The sequence below is a fragment of the Mastigoproctus giganteus genome, chromosome 7 (genome assembly GCF_048544385.1).
Source record: "Mastigoproctus giganteus isolate SK-2022 chromosome 7, ASM4854438v1, whole genome shotgun sequence".
Lineage (NCBI taxonomy): Eukaryota > Metazoa > Arthropoda > Arachnida > Uropygi > Thelyphonidae > Mastigoproctus > Mastigoproctus giganteus.
In genome coordinates, this window is record NC_143581.1 from 203,551,140 (window position 1) to 203,563,642 (window position 12,503).

Below are 12,503 nucleotides of genomic sequence, written 5' to 3' on the forward strand. Positions count from 1 at the left end.
GTTTGCAAAGAGTACATTGTATAGATTTTCATATTACAAATATTTAATGATAAAAATAATTTTGTCACCTTTCTTTATTATATGAAATAATTTTTATGCCTAAACTGCTAATTTTTTTGATATATAAAAATGCAATAAAAACTGTTCATGAATGAATACTCATTTCAGAAGAATAAGTCCAATTTTATGAGGAGTTTTTCTGTCCTATTCAATAGAAATTAATCTTACAGCAACTGATGAAATACTAAAATTATCCACGCTGTTTGTCCCGGTTAGGGGTCACTGACATGGATGGAGCGCTTGTCATTCTTCCATTTTGAAATGTCCAGCTGAATTTTTTACAAGCTGGCTGGCCAGGCCTGATGCTCTTGATTTTATTTTGGTGTTTCCTTCACCTAACGTCAGTCAATGCAAACATTTATCATATTTAGTAGTCACGAGCTTGAACCCTGGTCCACTCAAAGAGTACGTGCCACTGCACTCATGCTTCTGACCACTCAGCTACGTCATAGCCTTTTAACAACTGATGAAATACTAAAGAAATAAAACCTTTACTAAGCAAACAGTTACCGGATGAACAAGTTGGTGCAAAGCATCATTTTAGTTTGTAGTCAATTTCAAAAGTAGGTGAAATGGCATTATTTTTGTTACATCTCATATTGTTAACGCCTTCACAACAAGTTGCCTGTTATTGCACTACCTTGAATAAGCAACACTTCCCCAGGAGAGAACACTAATGTTACTTATTCTCGGCAAGTGCCACCACCCAGATAGTACCATTTCAAAGCTTGTCGGCCTCTCATTGGTGGATTTTGTTGATACCCCAGTCGTACAGTGAGTGACAGTCCAGTTATAAAGTTTCAACTTCACAATATGAGAGATGCCAAATGATGTGCGATAGTAAAGTATTAAGAAGGGTTTAAGACTGAAAGCCTCAGTACACGAATAGTAAATGTACAAGTCTAGTATATTTCCTGTAGTCTGAGGCTTTTGGCCCTAAACCCTTTTTAGTGCATAAAGTTATCATATAATGGGAGAAAAATATAATTGAAAAACACATGACAGAAATGGTTTGTTTTCATTGCACGTATGTTTTTATAATTTTTATTGCTTTTAATCTTATGTGTTTTCAGTTATATATTTTTTCAGTATATTATTTTAATAAAGGTTTTACTTCTTATTTCATCAACTAATGTGATATTAATTTTTATAGCATTTTTATTCCCAATGCACAAGGCCTTTTTCCTAGTGTCCTGTTCTATTCTAATATTTTTGGCAATAAGTAATCAACAGTTGTAACAGTAATAACGATTTCTTAGCTGTTTTCTAGTTTAATTTAAGCCAAATGCACAAATACATATCTCTTCAAACTATTACTAACATTTTCCCCAGGGGCTCACATCTGGTGAGTATGGGCTTGGCACACCCAGGGTCCTGAGCTGGATATCATCATTCTTCTCTTTCTTGGTGATTCCCTTCCTTTCTACTTCTGACTCTTATTATCTCTCTCTCTCTCTCTCTCTCTCTCTCTCTCTCTCTCTCTCTCTCTCTCTCTCTCTCTCTCTCAGGGTAATTCAGAAATTTTTTTTTTGGCTGGTGCAGCATAAGCCTCAGGCTTCCTTGCACTATATGGCTAATAATAATAATAATGAATATATATAATAAAAAATAAGTTTTTATTTCACAATTCTAAATCACTAATCTTAATATTTTGATGATTATCTTATCAGAAGTTTTAATGTAACATAAATTATATAATAAGTAGTAACTAAAATAAGTAATTCAGATTACCTCACCAAAGCCCTCTACAATTCTCAAAGCCACAAATGCATATACATTCCACCTGGCAGTTACAGGAGTAAGTAGGGTAAGTACAGAAGTAATTAAAACACCAATGCCAAAAAGCCATTTGCCACCAAACTTTTCAGCTAGGCGTCCACCAGGTACTTGAGTAAAAACGTACCCATAAAAAAAAGCAGAAAGAATAAGTCCTTGAATATTTGAATGCCAGGCAAATTCCAGTTCCTGATGAAACAAAGAAAAAGAAATTAATCATAAATGCAAAAATTACACATATATAAAATTATAGCAATATAAAACACATTTATACTGTTCTAAATAATATATATTTTATATATAGGAAAAAACTTCATTAAAAAAAAGAAGAAAAAACTTCATTTATTAGTGCTGCGAGACTAACAATAAGTTTGCCCATGGTGATTCTGTTAATTTCAAAATTATATTAGTAATGTTAGATAAACTCATGGATAATGGTGCCATTTCTAGAGTTAGCATAAGCACAAGCTCTGTCACTGTCAGTTGGAGGGACAAGTGTCCCCAGACAGAAAAACATAAGACAGGGCAGTATTTTATTCTCAAAATATTTTGATGCCTCTATTGAAATAATACCCTGCTCATTTGCTAATCTCCAAGTTTACTGTTGCTGTAATTGTGTGTGAATCAATAGTTTCCAATTAGTATCATCACCATTCTATATTAATTTTTTTTAAAACATTGGCTGAACATTTGACCTACAAGAATTAAGAATGCTCTATTGGCTAGCATGGTGGTTATGGCTACTATCCTTCCATGCTATGCCAAAAGAGGCCTGGGTTTAAGTACTTCATGGAACAAACTCAAATGCACAGCCAGAAGGAACTTTCGAGCTTTTGTCATGTTTTGGCTAAGTCAGTCAGTCTCAGATGAGATGTATGTGGGTTTTATCTCTCAGATAAATAGGCCATAGAATATGGCCTATTTATTTGAGAGATAAATAGGCCATATAAGTAAAGGAGAGATAGATAAAGAGATAAATAAAAACCATTTACATTCATAATATAGTGAAAGTAAACTGCAGATAGTTCTCTGCTTGAACTAGAATGTATTTTGAATTTCAATTGTTATCAAAAAACAACTCAAAAATGTTCAAAAGGAGTCGTATATCATCTGACCTCTGAGCTGGAAAGATGGATTCGCCACATTATTTTCTTCAAGTCACTGCTGTACTAACCTTGCCTTGTGACACAGAGCACTGTCATGCCAATCCCCTCTCCAAAGAATTGCCATAATGCAGGTATGGCAAAACTGTTCAGAATGGTAACAACAGACAACTGTCTCCACAGTTTCACTAAGAACAACAATTGAACCAAGACTAACAAAAAGAAAAGCCATGTTGTGGATCATCACAGAATAAGTAAATCTTAGGATAAATAAGAGAAAGAACATGCAAGAGAAAAGTGCATGTATACTTGCATGTAGATTAATGCTAGGAGCACTGTAAATAAATTTGATGAATTTGAAGTACTGATTAAGTGGTCTCAGACAGTTTTTAAATTCTATGCAGATGGACCAACTGATAATTTTACCAATAGCATATTCTAAATGGAAAGATTCAGGGAAGTAATTATAGAAGCTACTAGGTTTTTCATACCAACCAAGAAATGCTGTTCAAGGCTTAGACCTAAATGGATGTCAGATGGACTGATGAGACTGTGACAGAGAAGAAAAATGCATGGGATGCATATAAATTATCAGGTGATACAGAAGCATATGATATATATAAATTATTCTGTAATCAAGTCAAGATGAGGTTGGAAAATTAAAGCAGATTATGAGAAGTCTCTGGCAAAGAATGCAATGAACAGAAACAAAGACTTCTATGCTTATATTATCAGAAGAAAGAAGGGATTGAATCACATTGGGTCACTTGATGTCAATGGGTTAACTGTTGATGACCCTGCTCAGGTTGCTGATAAACTGAATCAGTATTTTGCATCTACATTCACGCATGAGGAATTCTTTATGAAAGGGTATTCCAGAAGTTTATCAAACTCTAAACAGCAATCTGAATGATTTTGTGATAACTGAGAGGAAAATGGAAGAGAAATTGTTCAAGTTAAACATATAAAAGGCATCTGGAGTGGATGGGATTTATCTAATAACATTAAGAGAAGAAGCTAAGGAGGTAAGCAAACCTTTAGCCATAATTCTGAGATCAATTTTGAATTCAGGGGAGGTCCCTGTGGACTAGAGATTGGCATTAGCATTAGTAGTGGCATTTGATGCAAGAAAGCAAGCTTATGCAGCATCAGCCAAAAAAAAAAAAAAAAAAAACACTTCCACTTCACCCCTCTGTTCGTTCAAAATATCTGTCCAGCTGAGCTTTAAACTTATTTAGGCTATCAACTTCCACGACAAGGGATGGAAGTCTGTTCCACCAACCAACCACCCGCTGGCTAAAGGCAAATTTCCACACGTCTATCCTACATCTGTCTTTCCTCAATTTGAATTTATGCCCTCTCAGGTGATTATTCTGAGCGAGAGGAAGAATCCCATCAGCATTGAGCATGCTCGCTCAAACCATTCAAGGCTTTATACACCTCTATCAGATCACCTCGCTGGTGCCTAGTCTCCAGACACTGTAATTTGCAAAACTTAAGCCTTTCTTCATAAGAGCACCCCTTTGTTCCATTCACTAATCTTGTTGCCCTTCTCTGTACTCGCTCCAGCAGCTCTACATCCTTCTTGAAATGAGGCCTCCAGACGTGTATACAGTACTCTAGGTGTGGCCTGACCATTGCCTTATACAAGGGAATAATCACCTCCTTATCCCTGCTAGAAAAATTCCTATATATCATTGACAATACATCATGAGCTACTCTTGCAGCCCGTCTGCACTGCTCAGAGAACTTCATATTTGCCTGCAGAACCACCCCCAGGTCCTTTGCATTCTCTACCACTGTCAGTGTAGTACCACAGAGTTGATACGTTGCTCTGTAGTTGCTGTTTCCCATGTGTAGTACTTTACATTTGTCAATGTTAAACTTCATTTTCCACCTCTCAGCTCATCTGCTCAACCTTTCCAGATCCTGTTGCAGCAGCATAGTGTCAGTGGTGTCCTTGACAACCCTGCCTACCTTTGTATCGTCTGCAAACTTCGACATTAAGCTTGATATACCCTCATCAATATCATTTATGAATACAGAAAACAATAATGGACCCAACACCGAACCCTGAGGGACTCCACTAATAACATTAGTCCACGACGAGCAGTGTCCATTGATTACCACTCTCTGTCTTCTCCCCCTCAGCCACCCCTTTATCCACAGCAGCAATTTGCCTCCAATGCCACACTGCTCCAATTTGTGCAGCAGGCTTTCATGTGCAACAGTATCAAAAACCTTTCTAAGATCCAAGTATACAATATCAAAGTTATTCCCTGCATCCAGTTCCTTTGTGACTGCATCATAGTATCCAATCAAATTGGTCAGGCAAGACTTCCCCTTAACAAAACCATGCTGTGTCCAAGCTATAGCTGAAGTCTTGTCTAAATGATCCTGCAGTGCTTCTTTAACTAGTGCCTCCATTAATTTTCCTGGAACAGAAGTTAAACTCACAGGTCTATGATTACTTGTGTCAGCCTTTGATCCTCCTTTGTGAATTGGGGTTACATTTGCACATCTCCAGTCTGTGGGTACCTCCCCTGAGTCCAAGGAAGCTCTCATAATTATGGCTAAGGGTTCGCTTACTTCCTTTGCTGCCTCCTTTAATATAACTGGATAGATCCCATCCACCCCGGGTGCCTTTCTTGCGTTTATCTTCAACAATTTCTCCTCCACTTTACTCTCAGTTATTACAAGATTCTCTAGCTTACTGCTAGAGTTGAATACACCTCTGGCTTTCCCCTCGCTAAATAACTCCTCATGTGTGAATGTCGATGCAAAATATTCATTTAGTTTGTTAGCTACCTGAGCAGGATCATCAACAGTTGACCCATCGATATCAAGTGGACCAATCTGATTCATCCCCTTCCTTCTAGAGTTTACATAAGTAAAGAACTCTTTGCTGTTTTTCTTTGCATCCCTTGCCAATGATTTCTCGTAATCTGCCTTCACCTGCCTAACCTCCTTTGTAACTTGGTTACACATCAACTTGTATCTATCATAGGCTTCTGTGTCACGTGTTAATTTGTATGTATCCCATGCATTTTTCTTCTCTGCCATATGCCTCATCAGTTCATCTGACATCCATTTAGGCCTAAACCTTGAACAATATTTCTTAGTTGGTATGTATAGCCTAGTAAGCTTCCAAGATAAGTTCTTTGAATGCTTCCCATTTTGCATTTGCTGTTGGTAACATCATCAGTTGGTCCCACTGTATAGAGTTTAAATACTGTCTCAGTCCATCGTAGTCGCCTTTACGAAAGCAATAACTCTTCTCTTTACCCCAATGGTAGTTACCTCTTTGAGTAAATCCCACTTCAGCACACTGTGATCACTGCCACCTAGTGGTTCATTTATCTGCAGATTCTTAATGCATGAAGAATCACTGCTGATAATCAAATCAAGAGTATTCTTCCCTCTAGTTGCCTCCTGAACATGCTGATGTAGAAAACAATCATCCAATAAATCCACAAAAGCCTTGCTAGTGTGTGAGTGACCAGCCCCCAAATTCCAGTCAGTATCTGGGAAATTAAAATCTCCCATTATAAGACTCTCTGATTTACTGGCCCACTCTATTTCCCCGTACAGTATCTTATTATACTCATCAGAGTCATTAGGCCTATAGCACACTCCTACTCTCAATTTTGATCTCCCAATGCTTATGTCACACCAAACTGACTCGACACTGCACTGTCCAGCGATGTCCACTGGCTTCACTTCCTTGGATTTTATGTATTTCTTAACTAATAGCATAACCCCTCCTCCCTTCCTATCCAGTCTATCCTTTCTGTAGAAGTTTTACTCCCCAAATTCCAGTTCTGCATTCCTTATATCTGTGTGACACCACGTCTCTGATATCCCAACAATATCTGCCTTTGATGTTTTGAGCAATACCTCAAATTCATCAATTTTATTTACTAAACTCCTAGCATTGGTGTACACACAAGTATACATGCACCTATTTCTATTCTTAGCTACCCTAACACAACCCATGTGTTTACTTGTACCCCAATGACTCCCGGCAGTCTCTGAAATATCCTGCATCTTGTTTTTCAGGCTTCTGCTCATTCCAATAGAAGCAGTGCAAGAATCTCTTTCACCTCTGCCAGTGGCTACTGTTAATCTATTCGTCGTTGTCTCCCCCCAAGCTAGCAGTTTTCCGACCCACCTAACACTGCCTCGATAGCATCAGCAAATATCCTTGCACCCTTTCTATTTAAGTGTATCCCATCCCTGTAGAAGCAATCTCTCCTGTTAACAAGTACAGTCCAGGCTGAAAAAAATTCTACCCCTTGAGCCTTGCACAATCTTTCCAGGGCCGAATTGATCTACAAGGCTCTCATCATATACTCCCTCCTATCGTGTCTGGGCAGAATTGCAGACACTTTCGGCGCCTCCTTAGCCAGGTGGGAAGGAGCAGCTTGATTTGGTAGTTGTTGGCGCATCGGCTTCTGTGGCCATATTGCACCTCCCAAGGTTTTTGCAGTACTTTGATCCAAGCCCGAGGTGGGAATCGAACCCGCGACCTTTGGGTTGCCGGGCAGGTACTTTACCCACTCGGCTAGCCCGGTCGGCTGGGAAGGAGCAGCACACGCTTCTTGATTAGATCGGGGTTCGAGCCCGTCAGCACCAAATACGGAGGGTGCGGAAAGGTCAGGGAATGACCACTGCATATCCCGGAGCAATATGGCCTTAGTTGCTAATGCTCATAAAAACCAAATAACAACAACAACAGACACTTTCAAATTCAACCCTATTTCACGGCTTTTTTTCAACAGTGACCTGTACTTGTTAAGCAATTCTGCTGGTCTCCTACTCTTGATATCATTAGTGCCAACGTGTACAACTATATCACCTTTTGTGCCCTTAAAAGATGATATCTGCTCTACAACGTCATCAACCTTTGCCCCTGGCAGACATACCCTGGTCCTGTTCCACCTATCCTTTTTACAAAGCATGTTCTCTGTTTCCCTGACAATAGAGTCACCAACAACTACTAGTTCCTTTGGGACCAGTGCATTCTGCAAACAGTGGAGATATGCAAACATATCCCCAATTCACAAAGAGCGATCAAAAGGTGACATGAGTAATTACAGACCTGTTAGGTTAACGTCTGTTCCCAGGAAAATAATGGAGTCACTGGTTAAAGAAGTAATGCAGGATTATCTAGACAAGAATGCAATTATACTGCAGTCATAGCATGATTTGTTAATGGATGGTCTTGTCTGACCAATTTGATTGGATATTATAAGCAGGTACCAAGGAACCAGATGCAAAAAATAATTCCTGATATCATGTACTTGGATTTGCACATAAAAGACTGCTGTACAAATTGGGGCAATGAGGCATTAAGGGCAAGTTACTGCTATGGATAAAGGGATAGCTGAATGGGAGGAGAGAGAGAGAGAGAGAGAGAGAGAGAGAGAGAGAGAGAGAGAGAGAGAGAGAGAGAGAGAGAGAGAGAGTGGTTATCAATGGGCACTGCTTTGTGGACTAATGTTATGAGTGGAGTCCTCCAGGGTTCAGTGATGGGCCCATTAAGTATAGCAGACTAAATGTCTACGTTCACAGATGACACAAAGGTTGGCAGGGTGGTTAATTACTGTAAGAGATTACTCTAAGATCTAAAAAATTAATCAGATGGGCTAAGAAATAGAAGTTGAAGTTTAACATTGGCAAATGCAAGTAACTGCATATCAATAGCAGTTATTCCAGATTAGCATACCAACTGTGTGGTACTACACTCAGGGTAACAGAAAATGAAAGAGACCCGGGGGTAATTGTGCAGTCAGATATGTTCTCTGAGCAGTGCAGACAGGCTGTCAGGAGAGCTCATGGGGTTTTGTCAATCATATACAGAAACCTTACTAGCAGGGATAAGGAGGTAATTATCCTTTTGTACAAGGCCATAATTAGGCTATATCCTGGATACAGTATACAGGTCTGAAGGCCTCACTTTAAGGAGGTAGACCTGCTGGAATGGGTGCAGAGAAGGGAAACCAGGTTGGTGAAAGGAACAAAATGGTGCTCTTACCAAGAAAAGCATCAGTTCCGCAAATTTCAGCATCTGGAGAATATGCACCTGCAAGGAGATCTGACTGAAGTGTTTTAGGCCTTCAATGGATTGAGTAAGCAGTAAGCTAAATGTTAATGGCATTCTTTCTCTTGCTGAGCCGCCACACGAGGGGGCATAAATTCAGCCAACAGGTGGTTAATTGTTGGACCAAACTTCCATCTGTTGTTGTGGAAGTGGGTGGTTTTAATAAATTCAAAGAAGAACTAGACAAATTCTTGGAGGTTATGAATAGGTGATGGGTGTGTAGGTTTTTTTTTTTTTTTGCTGATGCTTTTATAAGTTTGCTTTCTTGCATCTTCTGCCACTACTAATATTAAAACAGCCCTGTAACACGATACTATTAGAACTGAGCTAAATTGCAGGTACAATATAACCTGAGTGAAACCATTTTTTGGGAATCCACCTCAAGCCTAAACTATGAAGCATGATTCATCGATTCTCATAACATTCTCTCTCTCTCTGTTATAATGTTCAATGCTTCCATTTTCTGTGTTTAAATAGGTGGTGATATGCATTTCTGGGAAACAACTTCAGCTTACAAACAGCTATGCAATCATAGTAACTCATTCTGTGAAGTATTTTTCTGATGGTTGGTAGTCCAATGCTTAACCCAGTTCTGTCAAACGTCACTTAAATCAACTTATTAAGGGTGATTGGAATTTCCTCTCACTATCTGTTTCAACTAGTTACATGCTCTGAGATTAGTAATGGCAGTCCACCTGGCTTAAAATAAAGTCACATTACATACTATATTCTACAGTCATATGTTGTTTCCAACAGTAAATTTTGGGTATCCTTCTATAGCAAGCAAATGTCCATTTGCCTGCTATCAAGAAAATGGACATGCCTGTTACCCGACAAAACCTATTTATCATATCTTTTGCAAATGAATCTAGATCCTTTTCTCATCCTATTCTGTTCCACCACCTGTTACTGATTGTGCAAGCTTTTCATACCCTGCTTCAGTGGCATATCTACTGTGTAGGCAGGCAAGGCAATTGCCTCCAGGCCCGGGCCCTTTGGGAGTCCGGTGTCTTTGGCTGTCTCCTGTTTTTGCAAATTTTCATTAATTAAGTAGGGGCTCGAACATGTTCTTTGCCTCCGGGCCCGAAAAAGAGTAGCTATGCTAATGCCCTACTTCATAGTGATGATGCCATCTATCTGTGGCCTCATGTGACATGAGGCCACAGATAGATGGCATCACAGATAGATGGCATCATGTGATAGATGGCATCTGGAATTAATCATTACTTACCAGAGGGTGGGGCATTCAATACTGGTCTGTATTCCATTCAAAAAATAAAATAAAATAATAATACTAAGGGGCTTCGCCACTGCTCACTTTTTCGCCCTCCCCACGCACGCTTTTCGACATAAAATGTAGAGGTATACGGAGTAAGTCAAATCTTTTCTATGTAAAAGACACACCTGTCAAAATGCACTGATCGATATCTAATCAGGAAATGACCTGTAATTATTTATCTGTGCATTTGTAGTGCGTGGCATTCTCAAGGTCAAATAAATATCGTGGTAAAATCCAGAACGGTGTACACTTTCCAACATGGCAGCAAGCAAAACAGTGGGAAAGAAGTGATTGACAAGTTGTGACTCCCATATTTTGACAAATGGACAGGAACAAAGCAGTGACTGGCAGATTATTATTAGCCATATGGTGCAAGGAAGCTTGAGGCTTATGCTGCACCAGCCAAAAAAATTTCCCGAGTCACCCATACCCCGAGAGAGAGAGAGAGAGAGAGAGAGAGAGAGAGAGAGAGAGAGAGAGAGAGAGAGAGAGAGAGAGAGAGAGAGAGAGAGAGAGAGAGAGAGAGAGAATCACTAAGAAAGAAAAGAAAGATTATATCCAGCTCAGGACTCTGGGTGTGCCAAGCTCATACTCATGTGAGCTTGGCACACCCAGGGGTTATGCCACTGCTGTCCCCGCCCATCCTTGGTTGATATGCCTAAGGTGTTTTTCCCCACATTTGATGCTGTTTTTAAATCGGGAACTCATTTTCCCATTTTAAAACAGTGGGATAGAGGGAAAAAACACCCTACCTAAGCTAAGTCCCCCCACTCCTTGACGACACAAAACAATCAGAAAAGGGAGGTGCCTTCACCTGTCAATTATCACAGTCTTCCTCACTTTCATCGAACTACCTGCCAGTGTATACTATACTGGACTTCGGCCAATATCACTATGCAATTATTTACCTGTGTTTACACAGGTCACTTAGGAAAAGGCCTTTTGCTTCCATAATGCATGAGGAATATTGTTGCATCTGAAAGAGCAGGACTAAATATTTAACTGAAATATTTACAAATTATACACAAAATAATAAACTATTTACAAATACAGGGTTGTTAAAATTAAAGTATCCCTATGTAGAGGGCTCTGGAGCGAGTTCTAAGGCTCATACTGAAGAGAAATTTGGACAACAGGTACAATAAAGAAGGTGCTCGCCATTTATTGGGGAAAAAAAAGCTAAGGTAAAGAAAGCTAACACGAGAATGACCAGAAACGCCGGATAACTTACGCAAAAAATTAGTTTCCCGACACTGGACTCTAGCACTGCTTGCTCAGTAAAAAGACGGTAGGTGTTATCGGCCTGGAGCCGAAATCGAGAAGGATATATTGATTGACAGGTAGGTGTGGCAAATGATGAAATGATTGGGGTGGCTGCAACAGATGACAAGCTACTGTGTAGTCACTGGTTGGCATTATAATGTGTATTTATGAGTAAAGAACGGTGCATAATAGTTTTGTGATGAATGGTAAACAGATAATAGCAGCGATGAATCTTTTAATTTTTATGTTCTTCATTATGTTTTTTTTTTTTTTTTCATTATTAAAAGCAGATTTTTGGAGTTCGTGAGTGTTTTTACTATATTGTTAATTTAGGTTTAGTTACAAAAAATGGAAAAGGTTTCTTTATTTTTCGTAACCTGACCTTAAATGGTAGGTTAGAAAATAACAGAAAAGGTTTCCTTATATTTCATGACCTAACCTTAAACGTTAGGTTAGGAAATAATAGGAAAAGAAAGAAAGATTCTTTATATATATATATATATATATATATATATATATATAGTGAATAGCTATTGATTGACATTATGATACGTGTGTATCTTCCAGGAGTGTCTTTAAAAATAAAAGTACAGTAATAAAAAATGAATATTTTGTTAATAAACAATTTATGATTCTAAATCCACCCATGATTCTAAAGAAAAAAGGTTAGGTCACCCCCTCCATTTTGGGAGGGGTTCAAGCTCCCATTGGATTCAAGTGGAGATAACCTGACCTTTTTTCACCATTAGGGCATAATTATTGAACAAGAAAATAAAAAAATTTATTTTTTTAAGAATGTATTTCTAAATATGACTGTGATTCTAAAGAAAATAGGTTAGGTTACCCCCTTCACTTTGGGAGGGGTTCAAGCTCCCATGGGTTCAAGTGGAGGTAACATGACCTTTTTTCACCATTATGG

General features: G+C 38.8%; 1 protein-coding gene across 4 annotated transcripts in view; it reads right to left on the bottom strand.

Annotated features, from left to right (window-relative positions):
* Positions 1–12,503, bottom strand: part of LOC150083600 (putative inorganic phosphate cotransporter) — a 148,675-nt gene that overhangs the window by 93,221 nt on the left and 42,951 nt on the right. For all 4 annotated transcript variants that reach the window (XM_090378081.1, XM_090378080.1, XM_090378079.1 and 1 more), the window contains exon 3: positions 1,792–2,025. In XM_090378081.1, the coding sequence (XP_090234207.1) occupies positions 1,792–2,025 (234 nt within the window). The remainder of the gene's footprint in view (positions 1–1,791; positions 2,026–12,503) is intronic.